Raw genomic sequence first — 17,724 nt, 5'->3', positions numbered from 1 at the left:
CCTCAACCATGGAATCTTCCACCACCTGCCCCCTGATTCGTCTGGGTACTACGCGCAGATTCGGCCACCGACTCGTGTATAATGGACTTCACCCTGGCTACTATACCTCTTCCGTTCGGTTTCGGCCGGCGCCTTTTTCTGCGTAACAAGTCATGACGCCTCTGTAACGTCGACGAAAGCTGGGTTCTGAGGGGGGGAGGACGGGGGGAGCTTGCAGCTCTGTGCTTTGTCGCTTGAACCCTATAAAGCTACGGGGCCTCCTCTTTATAACGGAAATGTTTGGACACACCTTTGTTGCAGCTGGCAATTGCACATAGCACGGCCTGCTTTTCTTCCTTAAAGGCTAACTGCATCGCCCCAACCTCGAAAGTTTCCTATTTGTGAATATGAGAATGCCTCAATGGGTGCCTGGGTCTCGAAAGAAGCCCGACGCCTCTCCTAATCATGAAACGTCGGACCCTGCTGCGCCCACTCGCAATCAGCTGCCCATGCTGCACCTTGCTGACACTGCGCGGAACAATCTCGTCGCCGGTGTGGGTGAATTTGTGGGCACGTTTTTGTTCCTGTTCTTCTCCTTCGCAGGCACCCAGGTCGCCAACACCCCTAAGCCGGCCGACGGCGCATTCCCGAACACGTCCAATCTGCTTTACTCGGCGCTGTGCTTTGGGTTCTCGCTCATGGTCAACGTGTGGGCCTTCTACCGGGTGACGGGAGGATTGTTCAATCCTGCGGTATGTTCCATCATCCCTACGCACAATCTGGCGCAAGGCCTTGGCGATCTGGTGAACCAGGGAGAGTCCGGTTGACTGAGACCCGTCGTTGCACACAGGTCACTCTGGCACTCTACCTGGTAGGCGGCCTGAAGCCGTTCCGGGCGGTGACGGTCTTTGGAGCCCAGCTTGTGGGCGGCATCGCGTCTGCGGGGGTAGTCAGCGCCTTGTTCCCCGGCTCGCTGAACGTGGCCACCCGATTGGGCGGGGGCGCCTCGATCTCGCAGGGTCTGTTCATCGAGGTCTTCCTGACAGCCCAGTTGGTTTTCGTGATCATCATGCTGGCCGTGGTCAAGCACAAGTCCACCTTCTTGGCCCCGGTGGGGATTGGGCTTGTCTTCTTTGTGACGGAGCTGGTTGGTGAGTTTGTTCCTCTCTCTTCTGCCTCCCCAAACTCAATTAACCAAGCACAAAAGCATTAAATTAACCTTGCTTTTCTTGTCACTTAACTAGGCGACTACTACACCGGCGGCTCCCTCAATCCGGCGCGCTCCCTCGGCCCTGATGTCATCAACCGTAGCTTCCCCGGCTACCACTGGATCTATTGGGTGGGACCCCTGCTGGGCAGCCTGCTGGCGTGCGGGTTCTTTGCCTTCCTCCAGCTGTTCCAATACCAGTCCGTCAACCCGGGCCAGGACTTCAACGAGTGGGAGGCGAAGCTGGGCCCCGGCTCGTGGGATTCCTCGATGCATCGACCCTCGGTGCTCTCTGAGGCCAGCACGCTCGGGCGCGCGCACTCCCCGACGAGTGAACGGTACCCGGTCCAGGGACATAATAACATTCCTCACGGGGCTGAACAGGTTTAATGGGGAGGTGGTGATCCGGCCGGCCCGGCAGCGCTTGGTTTGGTTCAACCATGGTTCGAGAACTCCCACCCCCCGCGCGCGCTGTCATGGCCATCTTCTGGCCCACTGGCCCACATGGTGTAAGAATGACGGATCGAGTATGTGGGGATTTGTGCTGTAGGGCGTAGGGTGGCCACTGCGTGTTCTGGCTGATGACCCGTAGATATTTCTTCTGGTTGTGGTCGGTGCCCAGTGGTTCGGGCGTTAATTTCTATTTCAGCTAGCCCATTGAGAGAATTCATCTCAGTAACCTTGCATGATAATGCATTCAAAGCTCCTTGGATCTGCCATTCCAGATGAGCAGCGATAACTAATTCTAATACCAAAGAGTACTTCACCGTACATCAACATACCATCCGCTTGAGACCGGCCAGACCGGTGATTGGGTACCCATGGCCACATAAACCTTGTGGTCAGTGTAGTGTACTGTATCTGTATCCTGGCCGGGTCTCGCTCTCGCTCACAGAATGGGATGGGCTCAATCAACCCTGTAACTGCACCGCAATCGCCCCCACTATCCACTTCACTTGAGCAGTAATCCTGTTTCCGGTCAATACTGGTAGCCCCATCCCCAGGTTCTCTTCGCGGTCATTTCATCTCATCTCATCTCAAACCCCCACATCTGACCTTTTTTTTTTTTTTTTTTTTTGACAGATGCAGATAGTCACCTTCCACCTAACGGAGGAAAAAGCAACGCAGCTCGAGGGTCCATGTTAGTTCACTGGAGGGACTCAAGCAGCCGCATCCACGTCTAACACCTTCACCATGCATCGTCTCGCTGTCGGAACCTTCTCTTCTGGATGCGCCAGAGCAAGCGGCAAGCGTTGACTTTTGGCTGAGGTGGATTAGGATATTAATCTCCATGAGTGGGATTTTGTTAGGGTAGAGCGTATTATCCCCAAGGCTGGGGATTGAGAATCCTTGTTCGCTGGGGTTTGGATTCGGGGGGGGTTTGTTGGATAGTGACCAGCTTGGGGATGAGTATTGGTTTTCGCGGAGGGCGGAAGATGGTGTGGTGTGTTGTGGTGCTGTGCGTAATGTGCTGTGCTATGGCTTCATTTTTATTAGAGGTGATTGTTGGCTTTAGGTGGTGTTGCAATCTGTGCTGTTGGATCTTGGTATGGGATGTGGATGCTTGGGTATAGATAGGAGGGTTTGGGTTATTAGGTTATTGGGGTGTGAGGGGTGAGGTCCACGAGATAGGGACGCCGATTTGGACTAGGGATGAGAGGCTTCTGTGCTCAGTGTGGAGATGGTGAGGACTTGGTTCAATGGTCTGGGGTTATATAGATGTGGGATGTTTGCGAAGATACTTATTGTTTTGGGCGTGGGGGTCTGGGGTTGGTGGTAAAGATTTGGGTTGAGAGGGTGGGAATTAGGGAGGGTCGATGTAGGATGAATGGGTAGTAAGGAAAAAGTGTAACTATCAGATTGAGGTTTCTGCTTTCCTGGTCTCTAATGGAATGATACGGTGCTGGGGTGTTGTCGAAGCTCGAAGCTGCAGGTGTTGATCGTCATGTAGGATAACAGAAGCGGATGATAGCTGAACAGCCTCGCCCTCACCTTATCGTCGCGCTACGGAGTGCAGTACAGTATATCGCGAAGCGTGGCAAGGCACTTCAGCCCACGTCTGATTCAGTATATAGTCCATCGGTGCTAGCAGCACACCCCCTAATGCACCCATTCAATCACCCTTAGCCCACCCCCCGACCAGACAACATCACACCACCATTCAGCGACTATATATCATCCCTACCATCCCTCCGCTCTGGGCACACCACGCACCCATCTTCTCTTGGATCCTCCCAGACAATAATCCACCGCTGTGGCGTTCCACCCCAACCAACCCTATCTCTCCCCCAAAGCTGTTATCTCTCGCCAATCATTCCGTCTTGATACCCTGCCACGCAAGATCCTTATCACCGCATGGCCCTGCATCAATCTGGCCAATGCACTAAGCCCCAGAAGGCGCATTGATCCGGGGTCACCATCTGGGATCCAATCGATTCAACCATAGCCCGATAGCTCGTGGATCCGCATACCTTATCGGTGCGGTATACAGGCGATCCCTGGTCTTGGCATTGTGATATCATCTGGCCCGTGGGTGATTACAGTCATATCAATCACGCTGCACTGGTTGTGATGGGGAACATTGCGCTGCGCCAAGGGGACTCGATAGGGCTAGGTGCTTGCGAGAGCCCATTCTGCTGCTTTCAGTGGGATATTGATAAGGATCCTGCTTGGCATGGATTTCCCACCATCAGAATGGAGTAACTGTGGAGCCTCGCGAAAGGTGGATAGGATTGAGTCAGGCCAAGAAGATGTAAGGCTCGGACAGTACATATAGAGTGCTTGGAGCGAGGGGCGGGTGTCTTTCCCTTGCCAGCGAAACGAGAATCGGACCGGACGTGGTGGGATATACTCCCTTGTTCACAATCTCGGTATAATCTGTCCGACATGGCTGCGGTAAGTGGGAGGTCCCAAAGTATGTTTTGTTGTTGCTCGATGTCAAAACTGATCATCTTTCTCCCGAACAGCCGGTCTATAATGCCTCAATGCCCGGGGGCGGCGACCCGCTCACCGTGGATGTCAATGCCCAGTTTGTGGGTTACGAATATAATTATGTCTACATCGTCGCGTGCACCTTTATCGTGTTCATGATTCTGCCGGGGATCGGCTTGTTGTATAGTGGTTTGACGCGGAGGAAGTCTGCGATGGCCTTACTGTTCCAGGCTTTCATGGTTCTTGCGGTGTGAGTTCGCTCCCGCTGCAGGTGCTATGCGATATTTCGTTACCCCCCGTGCTGATTCTCATGCAGCTCAACCTTTCAATGGCTATTTTGGGGGTACTCGTTGGCCTACTCGAGAGATGGAGGCCCCTTCATTGGCACGCTGAAGAATTTCGGCTTGATGGAGGTCCTTGTAGCCCCCTCGCCTGGCTCGGCCGTCCTGCCAGAAGTGGTGTTTTGCCTGTTCCAACTGCTCTTTTGCGCATGCACAGTAAGACTCCCGTCCCAGTCCGCCTCCGCATAGTCAGCGCTAAGAGCCACAGGTGATGATCGTTGTTGGGGGCACTTTTGAGAGAGGCGCTATCCTCCCTTCGCTCGTCTTCAGCTTCTGGTGGGCTACGGTCGTCTACTGCCCGTTGGCTCGATGGACCTGGAGCAGTAACGGATGGCTGTACAACCTTCCCGCCATTGACTTTGCGGGTGGCGGTCCGGTGCATATCGCTTCCGGTGTCTCGGCCTTAGCCTATGCTTTGATTCTCGGCAAAAGGAGGGATTACGGAGCACCTTCTTTCCGCAAACCTCACAACACTACACTCATCTTTCTGGGAACCGTCTTGATCTGGACTGGCTGGCTTGGTTTCAATGTATGTGTCACGCATGGTCTCGTGTTGTGCATACAGTCTAATATTCGAGGAACGCAGGGCGGTTCAAGTCTCAATGCGAGCATGCGTGCCATGGTGGCCGTCTTCAACACCAACACGGCCGGATGCACAGGTATCCTCGGCTGGGTATTGGTGGATATGATCAAGCATCGCGGAAAATTCTCAATAGTTGGTGCTTGTGAAGGTGCGATCGCCGGATTGGTCGGAATCACCCCAGCTGCCGGCTGCGTGTCGTTCTGGCTCGCTGCGTGCATTGGATTCATCACCGCGGTTGTCTGTTCCCTTCTTCAGAACGTGAACGAGTGGATCGGTGTCGACGAAGGCTTGGATGTTTTCAAACTCCACGGCATTGGTGGAATGGTGGGTGCGTTTCTGACAGGGTTGTTCGCCAGCCAGAAGATTTCGGCCTTGGATGGCAGTAGTCTGGCGCCAGGAGCGATCGATGGAAACGGAGTGCAAGTTGGAAAACAAATCGCGGAGATCTGCGCCATCTCCAGCTATTCGTTCGTGGTGACCTGCGCTCTGCTGCTGATTCTCAAGTATATCCCGGGCATGAACCTTCGGGTCAGTGAGGAAGCCGAGTTGTTAGGGTTGGACCAGACCGAGTTCTTCGACGAGCAAATCGGGGACTGGTCGATCACTCAGGGAAGTACTAGTCCTACCTTGATCGGAGTGTCGCAGAATTCATCCGGCTCCATCACGAAGGAGGAGTGCCAGGTGAAGGGGAGCGGGGTATAGACTTGCTGCAGTGTGCAGTGTGTATTGTTTATTCTTGTGTTTGAGTGCAAGAACTTGATATCGGAGCGTTTGCCGATCTCTATGCCTGTAACTGCGGAAAATCGATAGATTCAGCAGCAGCAACACTGTGGTAGATTATTAAGACGCGCGGCCTCCGATCGTCCACCGTATCGCGTTGTTGCATGGGTTGCACAACGAGATTCATGGTTGCAAGGTATTATTGGGTGTTGCTGCTCTGACAACGTTGATCGTAAGCCGGGCGTGAGCTGTCAAGCTCGGGCCGGATAAGTGGAATGATGCCATATCACCACCGTCGAGCGACAACAGCCTGGCAGGGTACGGTGGAGCTCCGGAGCTAAATCCGGACATATCGTCATCGTCACCGGATAGCCATGGATGGTCGGATACATCCGACGTCGCTTGGTGGTCTCCAGAATAAAGAGATGGCTGGTTGGTGTCAGGCGTCCAACCGAAGTGAAAGATGGAGTTGATGCGGGAGAGGATCTCAGACTCTCAGACGCTCTCAGTGGAACGAGGGGCAGCCTGGAGGACAGGTGGTGGAGGGCAGGTAACCAATCACCGGTTCAGGCGATGGAACAAGGCGTGCAGAGCTTACGTCAACCCCGGCCGGGGTATTTTCACAATTTGACTGGATTCATTTGATTCACTGCATTCTTGGACCAAGCAGGCTGGCCGAGACCCTTCCACTTAATCTTCCCGAAGATACTAACTTACTTAGTAGATTGCAATTATCTACTGTGTACTGTGTACATAAGTAGGTGAGGATGAAAATGAAGAAGACATCTACTGGTGAAGATCATCGATCAGAGTCAATCTCATCATCGATCTATAATTAACATTTAACCTCATCAAACGATCCATGATGCTCAATACGAACTCCCTTCGGGTTAAGGTTGGAAAGGGACCTCGGAAACGTGGTGCAGGCTATTATCTGCCTTTTGTATACGCAAGTCTGGCCGCTTCCCGACCATTCCCGGATAGGCTTGGAGGCTTCCTCCTGCATCCGTTCCCGTCTTATCGGTCGGACCTCATCCACTTTTCCTTTTTGCCTTTTACCTTTTTGGCCGTTTTCCCTTCGTCTCCCTCCTCGCCAAACTAAACCATCACCCTTTCCGACTCCTCCTCCTCTTCCTGCCATTCTTCACCTCCCCACTCCTCATTTCTCCCTTTACACTCCTCTCGTTCCGTCCATTTCCACCTCTAACTCTGACTTCCGGATTACATCTCTGGTTCTCCTCTACCTTTGACTTTCTACTCCATCTTGCTTCCTCGTAGCAAGAGCCATTCGTTTGTCACCGTTCCTCCCGTCGACTGTCGCATCTCTCTTATCTGCGACCGGCTCCCCGCCCGCCTTCCGTACCTTTTGCGATCACAACATCCACACCTTGCTTTGCACCCCTTCGACTGCTGACAACATTCGCTATTCACCTGCTTGGTGCTGGCTCCAAGGTGGTCATGCGGCTCGGATTGTTCACACATTTACAATACTAATCTTAATACCACCGCCGCGATCCCCATGGGCAAATGTAAGTTGTCGGTCGCATTTCCCCACCGGAAGTGGATTTTCAGGGTGCTAATGCAGGGTCTCATAGGGCGCTATGGAGTCGTCTTGGACGCAGGCTCGTCTGTATGTTGGATCCCGGTGGGCTCGATAAAGATTACTTTCGCTAATGCCTCGACAGGGGACTCGAGTTCATGTCTATCGATGGTTAGACAACGCCATCGCTCGCAAAGAGGCTGACGGAGATAAGCTCAAGTCTCTCCCGGAAATCAAAACAAAATCCCACTGGACCAAGAAAATTCACCCAGGTACGACTTCTAGGATGTAATGGATGCTTGAAATTTGAACCCCAGATTAACACTCATGGCTCATAGGAGTATCTTCTTTCGCCAACAAACCAGAAGATGTGGGACACGAACATCTTGCGGAACTTCTCGAACATGCCCGTGAAATCGTACCCGATGATGCTATCAAAGACACCCCGATCTTTCTCCTTGCCACTGCCGGTATGCGTCTGCTAGGCGATGTCGAACGGAAAGTCCTGCTGGAGCAGATTTGCTCATACGTCGGCGCGAACTCGGATTTCTTGCTTCCCGACTGCGATGTTCATATCCAGGTTATCCCCGGAGTGACGGAGGGGTTGTACGGTTGGATTGCCACGAACTATCTCCTCGGAAGCTTCGATTCGCCAGGGTCTCATGATCACGGCAAGGGTCACCACACGTATGGGTTTTTGGACATGGGTGGCGCATCGGCACAGATCGCATTTGCGCCCAACGCGACCGAGAGCGAAAAGCACGCGAACGACCTGACGCTACTGCGGCTGCGCAACATTGACGGATCGGACCAGGAACACAGGGTTTTCGTCACTTCATGGCTGGAATTTGGGGTGCATGAGGCTCGGAGGCGCTTCGTCGAGTCTCTGCAGGCGGCCAGTGCTGTTGGAGGAGTCACGGAGCTCCCGGATCCCTGTTTACCTGCAGGCTTGCGTACGACTATCGATGGAAAGCCACTTCTCCCGAAAGACGACAGTATGCATCTACTGGGGACTGGAAAGTTTGACGAGTGCTTGCGTCAAACATATCCTTTACTGGACAAAGATGCGCCTTGTCCGGACCAGCCATGTCTCCTCCGTGGTGTGCATGTACCAGCCATTGACTTCGATGTAAACCACTTTGTCGGGATCAGCGAGTACTGGCATACGACTCACGAGATCTTTGAGATGGGCCACAAGGACAAAGCCTACGATTTTCACACCTACCAGGATCGCGTACAGTCTTTCTGCTCTCAAGACTGGGAGAGCATTGAGGCTGGAATTGAGAGCCATCAATGGGGCAAGAAGGTCGATCGGGAATCAGCCTCCGAGGTTTGCTTCAAGGCATCATGGATCATCAATGTACTGCATGACGGCATTGGGATCCCTCGGGTAGGATTGGACGAAATGAAAAGCTCGAGCCACAACGGGACCAAGGAGGTGTTGTCCCATGGTCAGAGCAAAGGCTTTCTGGACTCTTTTCAGGCTGCCGACAAGATTCAAGACACGGAAGTGAGCTGGACTCTCGGAAAAATGGTTCTGTATGCATCCTCGCAGATTCCTATCGAAGCTCAAGAGGCACTTCCGGTAGGCTTCGGCAGCAATGTTGCCGGGGTCCCTAGCGACTTTCAATATCCGAGTGCCGAGCTGCTGCCCGATCCTGAAGGCGCACACAACGGATCATGGCGCGACGCCATGCTCGACAGCAGCCCATCCCGCAGAGTGCCTGGTCTCATTCTCTTCCTGCTTATAATAGTTGTGGCTGCATTTTTCCTCTGCGGGCGCAGCCGCCGGCTCAAGATGTATCACAAGATTCAGAACGTCTTCGGTGGCGGTGGTCCTTCTCACCCCAACTACCCCAAGAAACGGAGAGTCTTTGGCGGCAAGCTGCCTTTCTTCGGGCCGAGAAGTCCCACATATGAACGCGTTCTTGAGGATGGTGCTGCTGCCTATGATCTCGGTGAGACGGCGTCCAGCCGCAGCTCCATCGATGGGGGACGTCCATCGGAAGCGGACTCCGCGAAATTCATGGCACCGAAGCGGGCATCGAGCTGGGGAAGCGGTAGCAATACACCCACTTTCAAGTATGCGCTGGACAACTCATCTTCAGGGACTATTGGACTCGGTATCACTCCGAGTCCGGGTGTCTCGGCGATGGATCGGCATGGTCTCGTGGTGAGGACCGAGAGCAGGGATCACCTGGCGCCGGTGGCACTGGGCCCGACGATGAATGGTCGCCGGTCCAGAGCTGGCAGTCCTTCTCGATCTCACCCCAATAAATCGCCAGTCATGACCCCTCTTACAGATGAATGATCCTTCTGTATGATTATGATTATGTTCGCCGTGTTGCATTTCCAGGAGTTGGTGTTCCGCGTTGTCAGGCCAGGACTTGGATTGGTGTTGGCCGTGTAATTTCCGGAGTTGCTTCTTGGTACGATATTGTCGGAGCACGTGCTCTTGAGTATATGGTTACTCTGTTCGAACCATTTGTCAAAGTATTAGACATAGCCGATTTAGTCAATGCCAGGTGCAAACATTTACTTTCATGAAACCTTGTTCAGATCTGGATATGGATACTGTAGAGAAGAGCGTCACGTGCGAAAGGTGCAAAAGCTGAGTCAGTCGCTACACACCGCCCTGGCAAAATCATCCGTGATTGTGAAGCCCGGACAGGGCCAGTCGCAGCGGACGGAGCTCCCGACACTCATCCTGTCTGTCACCACCCACCGAAAAGCTTGCGATTTGCTGTCGTGTTCAATCCACTTTCCTTCCGATCTTCTTATCCATTGCTTTGTGTTTCCACGCGCATGATACCCTAGTTCCAAACACGAAACCACACATCCACCGCCACCATGCGATTGACCGTCGAACTGATCCAAAATTCCCTTTCGTACATCAACCCGCTCAAGGACCGCGAGCTAGATCTCCGAGGTGCGTTTTGAAGCCCCAAATCAACCACGGCCCCCAACCTCCCCGGGAAATCTGAAAAGTCAGATACTACATCTTGTCTAAAGGAGCTGGATTGATATCGAATTGTTGGCGCGATTGGTGGTATGTAGGGCACAAGATCCCCGCGATTGAGAACTTGGGTATTGCCAAGGTGAGTTTGCCTTTCCCCCTCAATTGTTCGCAGTGGACAGTATGTGCAAGAAGTCAAGACCTCGCTAACCGGGGACTTTTCGGGTGTAGGACCAAGATGCAATCGACTTGACGGACAACGACATCACCACGCTGGGCAACTTCCCCTTCTTCCCGCGGCTGCACACCCTCCTCCTGGCGCGGAACCGCATCAAGCAGATCCAATCGACGCTGGCGGCGTCGGTGCCGAACCTAACGGCCGTGAACCTGACGGCGAACGCGGTCGCGGAGCTGGCGGATCTGGATCCGTTGCGCGGGTTGACCGGGTTGACGCATTTGGTGGTGTTGGAGAATCCGGTGACGAGGAAGGAGGTTAGTTTTCCCTTAGGTTGTGTGGTTCAGGGGATTGGGTGTATGGCGGGGCGGGGGCGGGGGCGGGGGAGTTGTGTTTCGTTTACTTTGTTAAGCATGCTAATCGTCTGGCCACGCACAGCACTACCGCCACTACCTCATCTGGCGCATCCCCAGCCTACGGTTCCTGGACTACCAGAAGGTGAAGGACGCGGAGCGCGAGAAGGCGACGGAGCTGTTCGGCACGGCTGAGGAGCCCTCGGCGCTGGCCTCGAAGATCATGGGCGTCAAGTCGCGGACCTTCGACGTGCCGGCAACGGCGCAGCAGATCGGGGCCGCCGCCGGCGCCGGGGACCGCGCGGTGCGGGTGAAGTTGACGGACCGGGAGCGCAAGCGCGTCGAGAAGCTGATCCGCGAGGCCAAGAGTCTGCAGGAGATCACGCGCTTGGAGCGCGAGCTGAATGAGGGGCGGATACCGGGTGGTGCGGTGGATTATGCGGATAGTGGGGATGAGATGGAGACTTAGTCATGTTGGGGATTCTGTTGTATTTGTGGGTTTATTGTATACGGATTCTGTTTCAATGGAGTGTGGTTTGGTTTGGTTGGTTTGGTTCGCGGTCTTGTGTAAAGGTGGTTGATTTGATGGATTTCTTGTGGTTCAGAGGTTGGGGACTGGGTAGGGTTGGCTATTTTACAGCTCAAGCTTGAGTATGCGACAGCTCAATCGTTTGGCCAGGATCTCGCTACTCTAGTGTCTGTGATGAGTTTGTACAGTCCCATTGTCAGGCCAGCACAATCACAATCACAATCAGATATCTTCACGTGAAGATAGGCCCCGACAACATCCGTCTTATAGTCAAAACGTCATCACCTCCCATATTTCCCTGATTCCCACTGAATTGATTTCTATTAATCCCACCGACTTACTCCTACAATCTCCCTTTAATTAACACCCCTACAATCATCCCCAAATCAACAGCCCAATAACGGTAAAAATCAAGCTGGCATCACCAAACCACCGCCTCAAACACCTCACCCGCCTCTTCCAAGTCCAACTCCAACCCCACCGACCCCTCACCACCACCATCGCCGCCCAAATGCCCCAAGCAAAAGCAAAAGCACCAGCACCCTGGTCCCCCCTCCTCAAAACCCACCTAACCTCCAGCAAAAGCAAATCCTTCACCCTCTCCACCGTCACCCACCACCCAACCACCGGCCTCCCCGTGCCGCGCTCCCGCACCTGCGAGCTGCGCGGCTTCTTCCCGGAGGTGCTGAGCCTGCACCCCAGCGCCGCCTCGGCGCTCGACGCCCAGGGCATCGGCCGGAACCCTTCCGGGCTGGAGAGCGACATGCCCGTGTTCACGACGGATATCCGGATGGCGAAGGTGGGCGAGTTGGGGGTCAGCGGCGGGCAGGTGGAGGGGGTGTTTTGGCTGGAGGAGGTGCAGGTGCAGTGGCGGGTGAAGGGGGGGACGTATGTTTTCGGGGGTAAGGGTGGCGAAGAGGAACAGAAGAGGGTTTGGGGGGGGGTTAGGGGGCAGGATGCGGGGTGGGCCGAGGGAGACTGGGACTGGGAACGGATGGTGACGACGTATTTTGCGAGTCATTCGCCGGTCATGCGAGGTTTGTTTTCCTTTGGCTTTGCTTCCGGAGGGGTTTTGAGGGGCTGGTTGGGCTAATGGGTTACGGGTGAAAATCTACAGGCACGTTTAGGAACCCGCCGCCGGGACAGCCGCGGTCGAAGCACCCGGAGACTTCGGAGCTGAAGATCGGGCAGAAGGTTGAGGACTTGCGGGACCCGGTTGCGAGACGGAATTTCCGCGTCGTGGTCATCAAGCCTGAGGAGGTGGAGATGTTGGATCTTTCCAGGGCGCCGGATGCTGTTCGTAAGAGGTGGACCGTTGTGAGGGATGGGGATACTGAGAGGTGGGAGGAGGTTGAGCTGTGGCCTTGATTTTCCTGGTTACTGTTTCGGGAGTGTGGTTGGCACAAAGACAGTGTCTTCTGGAGTGCTTTAGTTCTTTGGGTCGACAGCGGATTCAAAAGGATTGGTTAAAAGTTCAATGACTCTTTCAGGACTCTATTGCTGAAACCATTGTTGTCTTTGTTCAAACAAAGGCCTGTCTTGTATCCCGATATAGCTCGGTCGGATTTAGACTGCCATGCCTTCAGGTTGTTCTGGATATAGATCGATTTCGTCTCAGCTCCTTGTATTCGGATCGATTCAATGAGCTATCATTGTCGTTATCCTCATGCTGAAGGCTTGAGTAGCTCTATCTTTGGGATATATAGACTGGCGGTTGGGACTCGCACTGGATATTGACAGCAATCTCACAGCCAGCTAGCTACTATCGATCAGTCCACTATTCCAATCACTATAGCTCTACATCCCAACTCCACAATAGCTTATTCCTACATTTGCAACCATTCGTTGAACCATGGCTCGAGTTATAAATACAGGACCCGGAGACACCGGTGCCAAAGTTGCTGGAACGGCCCAAAAGAGGCAGACTAGGTCTACCACCGCTGGAACTGCACAGGCAACCGCTGGACCATCGACTGCGAAGGTGCCCATCACTGGAAAGCAGGCTGCTCAACCTACTAGCTCAGTGGCCGGACCATCGACAGGAAGAGTGCCTGCAGCTGCAAAGCAGGCTGCTCAACCTGCTAGTTCAGTGGCCGGACCATCGACTGGAAAAGTGCCTGCCGCTGCAAAGCAGGTTGCTCAACCTCCTGGCTCAGTGGCCGGACCATCGACCGCAAAGGTAGCTGCACCGACAGCTGCGAAGAATGGAAAGGTTTGTTGCGCATTTTCAGAGAAAGAAACTGTCTTTCGCCATGCCTGTACTAACTGTTGCAATATCAGCCCAAGCGTGGCAGACCTAGAACAGCATGCTCACCATGTCGCCGCGCCAAAAGGTCATGTCCGCATATGAGAGAGGGGGAGGAAGAAGAAGAAGAGGAAGAGGATGATGATGATGATGATGATGATGGTCAGAAGAAGCTTTCTGAAAAGGCGAAGGGCAAACAGAAGAGAAAGCGTGCCGATGACGATAATGATGACGATGACGATGATGATGCTCCAGGCCCAAAACCAGCTAAGAAACGGGGTCGGCCTGCTAAGAATCAAGCAGCTGTTGCTGGACCTTCAACCGTCCCTCAAACTGTTGCCGGTCCTTCAGGGAGTGCTCCTGCGCCTGCAGCACCTGCAAACTTATCCAACCCACTGACGGCTGCCGGGCACATCGTAACACACCAATACATGAGTCAGCAATTAGGCCAGCGACTCGACGAGGCTGAGAAGAGATGGAAAGAAGCCATGGAGGCCATGATGAAGGCCAAGCAGGCTTTGGATGCCTGGAAAGACTTCTACTTGAAGCACAAGGGATCGCCCAGTTAGCCAATCTCGGGCGGCGCCAGCTCAGCAGCTGAGCTCAGTTAGCATGTATAGAGCATTTTTTTGCGGTGCAATAGAGTTCGTTCATTTCGTTTCACTTGGTGTCTTGGGTGACCTCGACCATGAGATCTCAGAGACGAATTTGTGGCTGATTGAGGTCTATGATTCGAATAATGTTCGGCGAAGCCAGAATTACTCGGCATAAGACTGGTGGCTTGCACATGGCGAAGCTGTGTTCCGGAGAACAATCAATCACTGCACAGGCAAAAGCGTCCAGCAAAGGTTGTTGATCCGTAGAAAGTTGGCAAGGTATTGTTTGGCCCGCATGCTCTCTTGCGGGACATTTTCCGAAGTACTATTTCGTGCGTTGTGACCGGTGGGCGGATCGATAAGCAATAACATCTCGTGCTCGATACGGTACCATTATGTTCACCCACCAAGGAATCACTGAAGGACATGTCATCGCGGCCAGGGGTGTCACCTCCCTTCAATCCGGTCTTTGAAGGATCACACAACATTAAAACCACCGGGCCAACCAGCTGCCGGTTTCCTGACTTGGGGCGATCGGCATTTCCATCCAGTCAAACATGATAGAATGCAAGACATGGTAACTTGACAGCTACGTGGGTTTTTTTTTTTTTTTTTTTTTTTTTTTTTTTTTTTTTTTTTTTTTTTTTTTTTTTTTTTTTTTGCTCTGGGGGGGGGGGGGGGGGGGGGGGGGGGGGGGGGGGGTATAATGTTCGGCTATAAGCAGCACGGTGAGGATGCTAGCGTATCGCCGCCGTCATCCGTCGCAAGGTGCATGTAGACCGTTACGTGTCATGACTCGCTTGGGTAAAGTCGCCGTTACCATAATCAAACAAAGCGACCATTGCGTTCGGATCTCCCCTGCTGGTTGCATCGTTCATGGATTCCTTGCTTGTTCGACAGTCATCGGCACCAGGCAGGAGGAGGAGCGGAACGGTTGGACAAGGTGCATGCTGGTTTTCAAACTCGCTTGTGGTCGCCGAGGCACGTGCTGCCACTTCAAGGCGTCTTGTCGCTACTCAGTACAGTACAATCGATCGAGTCGTGAGACTTCCCCTGTTTGAGATTAATGACCGGTCAGGCTTCGAGAAATCCTCAAACATATGGAGGGTCTCATTTTCTAGAAGGTACTTCGTCTTCGACAAGTATTGCGGCTGAAGATGCGAGTCAGCGACTTTAGTGGAGGGGAGTCAACGGCCCCCATTAATGAATCAGTAACTAAAGTCGTAGTTCTCGTGCATCCAAGCAAGCAGTGGAAGGAACCGTAGCGGTACTTCGTTAGCGGCTGTTCACCGCTTGTCCGTCTCTTTGCAGGGGACATGGATGTGATTCCATCTCGGAGTCGATTGTTCTTGGAATGAAAGCGACAGGAAAAGTCACAGTAGTAATACTCACTAATAGTAGTAATTTCCAGGCATCACATGGTGATTGAGAAAGGGAAAGAAGCTTCCGTATTGTCCGAGTGGCCGGAAGGGAGGAAATGCAAAGTGGTACTGACTGTACTGACTGTACTGACTGGTACGGGTAAGATTACGGCCAAGTTCACAGACCCACGCTTCGGGCTTCACTTTTCGGGGACGTCACTTTTAGCTTCCTCTGTAACTTCTTCCCGCCAAACCTACCAGTCTTCATTCTTACTCTCTTTTCCTATGGCTGTCTCTCTCTCTCTTCCCTGAGTCCTTTTCTCCAGCATTCCCCCCTCTCTTCTCTCCCCCCTCCCTCCCTCCTTTCCCCTCCCCTCATTTAGCTGCTCTCACTCTTTCCCCCACTCAACTCGCTGGAAATTTACTCTTGTTCGTTTTTTTTCTGATGTTATTGTTTGCTTAATCTAAATCTCCCGTCCGCTAATTTAGTGCCACACACCTTCGCGTGCACTAGTCCCTGACCCATGGAGCCATCATCGTAAGGGTCTTATTAGAGTAGCTCGCCCGGGCTCAACTTTATCATCACCATACTCAATCTTCTCTCCTTTATCGGCCATTCTTAACGATCTCACGACGAGACGACCTACCATTGTACCGCCCCCTTTGATCCTCCTCCTGGCCGGTCAGCGGGGTAGCTTCTAAATTTCGGGGACTATCGCGCGGTCCCACAACCTTCCAGATCGACCTCGGACTCGGAAGTACATATCCGGGGGCCGAAGTGCACTTTTCACCCCTTTCCCAAATCAAAACACCAACCCACACTATGACCCTCGGCGAACAGATGGACGCTCTGGGAGCATTTTCTTATCTATCAGACAATGCACCGACTTGGATAGGTCAACTGTCTGATCTAGCTAACCACACTGCCGCCAAACACGCCGAATACGCCAATGCCTACAAACGACACGCCGCCCACAGAACCCGCCGCCGCAGAAACAGCTCTATCTGCTCCATTCGCACGGATGACTTGAATTCGACACTTGCCAACACCGAGAGTCCGTCCCTCTCATCTGCCCCTGAAGCTCGAGAAGGAACTGCAATCACCACTCCGAATACCTCTCAAAATCAGCCGAACTCGAATCCCCGAAAACGCGGAGCCGACGAGGCACCCTGGGTGGACTCGAGTGATGGGGACATCTTCGTCAGTACACGGCACAACCTTATCATTGAGTATGATGGACACACACAGAAGACCTTGGAGGAAATGGTCCGCAATATTGGGACTGCCCGCAACAACATTCGCAAAGGAAAGATGTCACAGCTGCGCACATCCGGGTATCGCAGTGCCATGATGAGTCGCGGTTCAAGGATGTCGCCAATTAACGCCTCGCTTGCAAGCCCTACCTCAACGGAGGATGAACTCCTGACCAGCATCCGTAACGCTCGGAGACAGGGTCCCCCGGCGTCCCGAGCCCCGGCCGCGTCGCAGGCATCCCCCTTTGATGCCGCCGAGAAACAGCTGGAGGTTGTCCATGGACTGTGTGAAACCGCCGCCTACCATTTTCTCCGGGCGGGCGACTGTTCAACAGAATTGGTTACGGTGAAGCAGAAGCTCCAGAGTTTGCTCGACCTGGCCACCAAAGAAGTACACCGACTCAAGGCAGAGCAACCACACGTGGCTGTGGTGCAGGAGGAGAAGAAAGCACCAACGCCTGAACCGTTACCTGGCCCAACACAAACAACTAGGGACGGTGACCATTCCGTAACGAAGATGGCTACCATTGAGGTAGATGACGGATCAGACTCGGTCGAGTCCATTGACTTGACGGTCTTTCGATCCGGCCGGATCCGCCGATAGAAAACGAAGGTCCAGAATTGAAACACAGCATTTGGCGGGGACACTCATTTTACAGCGTGCACTGGGGGAAAAAACAAGCATTCGTTCTAATCCTGCACTGGCGATGATACCACTGAACCACACATACCAGCATTTCCTTTTTTTCGAATCTCTTGGGACTGATGCACTTAACCCAGCGTTCTTCCATATATGCAAGCGAGCGTGGCTGTCATCTAATCAATCAATAGCGTGGTCTGGTCTTAGCATATTGGAGTTTAGCCTTTCCTCTCCTTAGCATTTACATTGACATAGATTACAAAGTTGCTTTCATCAATTGTATTTTCCATCAACCATAAGGTACCTCACATATG

At 53.2% G+C, this 17,724-nt stretch overlaps 7 protein-coding genes across 7 annotated transcripts; all 7 read left to right on the top strand.

Annotated features, from left to right (window-relative positions):
- Positions 1-266: 266 nt before the first annotated feature.
- BO72DRAFT_235650 (aquaporin) lies at positions 267-1,598 on the top strand. Its single transcript, XM_040939891.1, has 3 exons — positions 267-731; positions 830-1,130; positions 1,224-1,598. Exons 1-3 carry the CDS (start codon positions 387-389, stop codon positions 1,574-1,576), a joined length of 999 nt encoding a protein of 332 aa, XP_040797527.1. The 5' UTR covers positions 267-386; the 3' UTR covers positions 1,577-1,598.
- A 2,095-nt stretch (positions 1,599-3,693) lies between these two features.
- BO72DRAFT_235653 (ammonium transporter) lies at positions 3,694-5,941 on the top strand. Its single transcript, XM_040939892.1, has 5 exons — positions 3,694-4,081; positions 4,153-4,367; positions 4,434-4,614; positions 4,667-4,987; positions 5,045-5,941. Exons 1-5 carry the CDS (start codon positions 4,073-4,075, stop codon positions 5,741-5,743), a joined length of 1,425 nt encoding a protein of 474 aa, XP_040797526.1. The 5' UTR covers positions 3,694-4,072; the 3' UTR covers positions 5,744-5,941.
- A 1,150-nt stretch (positions 5,942-7,091) lies between these two features.
- Positions 7,092-9,644, top strand: BO72DRAFT_235656 (putative nucleoside diphosphatase (Ynd1)). The gene is made up of 4 exons (XM_040939893.1): positions 7,092-7,290; positions 7,357-7,391; positions 7,447-7,573; positions 7,640-9,644. The coding sequence occupies exons 1-4, from the start codon at positions 7,281-7,283 to the stop codon at positions 9,610-9,612; spliced, it is 2,145 nt and encodes a 714-aa protein (XP_040797525.1). The 5' UTR covers positions 7,092-7,280; the 3' UTR covers positions 9,613-9,644.
- A 447-nt stretch (positions 9,645-10,091) lies between these two features.
- On the top strand, positions 10,092-11,508 carry lea1 (U2 snRNP complex subunit LEA1). The gene is made up of 4 exons (XM_040945552.1): positions 10,092-10,230; positions 10,359-10,399; positions 10,489-10,749; positions 10,871-11,508. Exons 1-4 carry the CDS (start codon positions 10,152-10,154, stop codon positions 11,252-11,254), a joined length of 765 nt encoding a protein of 254 aa, XP_040797524.1. The 5' UTR covers positions 10,092-10,151; the 3' UTR covers positions 11,255-11,508.
- Position 11,509: 1 nt separating this feature from the next.
- BO72DRAFT_518284 (uncharacterized protein) lies at positions 11,510-12,924 on the top strand. Its single transcript, XM_040949642.1, has 2 exons — positions 11,510-12,351; positions 12,432-12,924. The coding sequence occupies exons 1-2, from the start codon at positions 11,826-11,828 to the stop codon at positions 12,680-12,682; spliced, it is 777 nt and encodes a 258-aa protein (XP_040797523.1). The 5' UTR covers positions 11,510-11,825; the 3' UTR covers positions 12,683-12,924.
- On the top strand, positions 12,767-14,352 carry BO72DRAFT_518276 (uncharacterized protein). Its single transcript, XM_040949641.1, has 2 exons — positions 12,767-13,526; positions 13,595-14,352. Exons 1-2 carry the CDS (start codon positions 13,167-13,169, stop codon positions 14,126-14,128), a joined length of 894 nt encoding a protein of 297 aa, XP_040797522.1. The 5' UTR covers positions 12,767-13,166; the 3' UTR covers positions 14,129-14,352.
- Positions 14,353-15,908: 1,556 nt separating this feature from the next.
- On the top strand, positions 15,909-17,582 carry BO72DRAFT_451697 (uncharacterized protein). Its single transcript, XM_040945551.1, has one exon. The coding sequence runs from the start codon at positions 16,340-16,342 to the stop codon at positions 17,372-17,374; it is 1,035 nt and encodes a 344-aa protein (XP_040797521.1). The 5' UTR covers positions 15,909-16,339; the 3' UTR covers positions 17,375-17,582.
- Positions 17,583-17,724: the final 142 nt, after the last annotated feature.

Source organism: Aspergillus fijiensis, assembly GCF_003184825.1.
Source record: "Aspergillus fijiensis CBS 313.89 unplaced genomic scaffold BO72scaffold_59, whole genome shotgun sequence".
Classification (NCBI taxonomy): Eukaryota; Fungi; Ascomycota; class Eurotiomycetes; order Eurotiales; family Aspergillaceae; genus Aspergillus; species Aspergillus fijiensis.
Note: the sequence above shows the minus strand (reverse complement) of the source record. Positions and strands in the feature narration are given on the sequence as shown.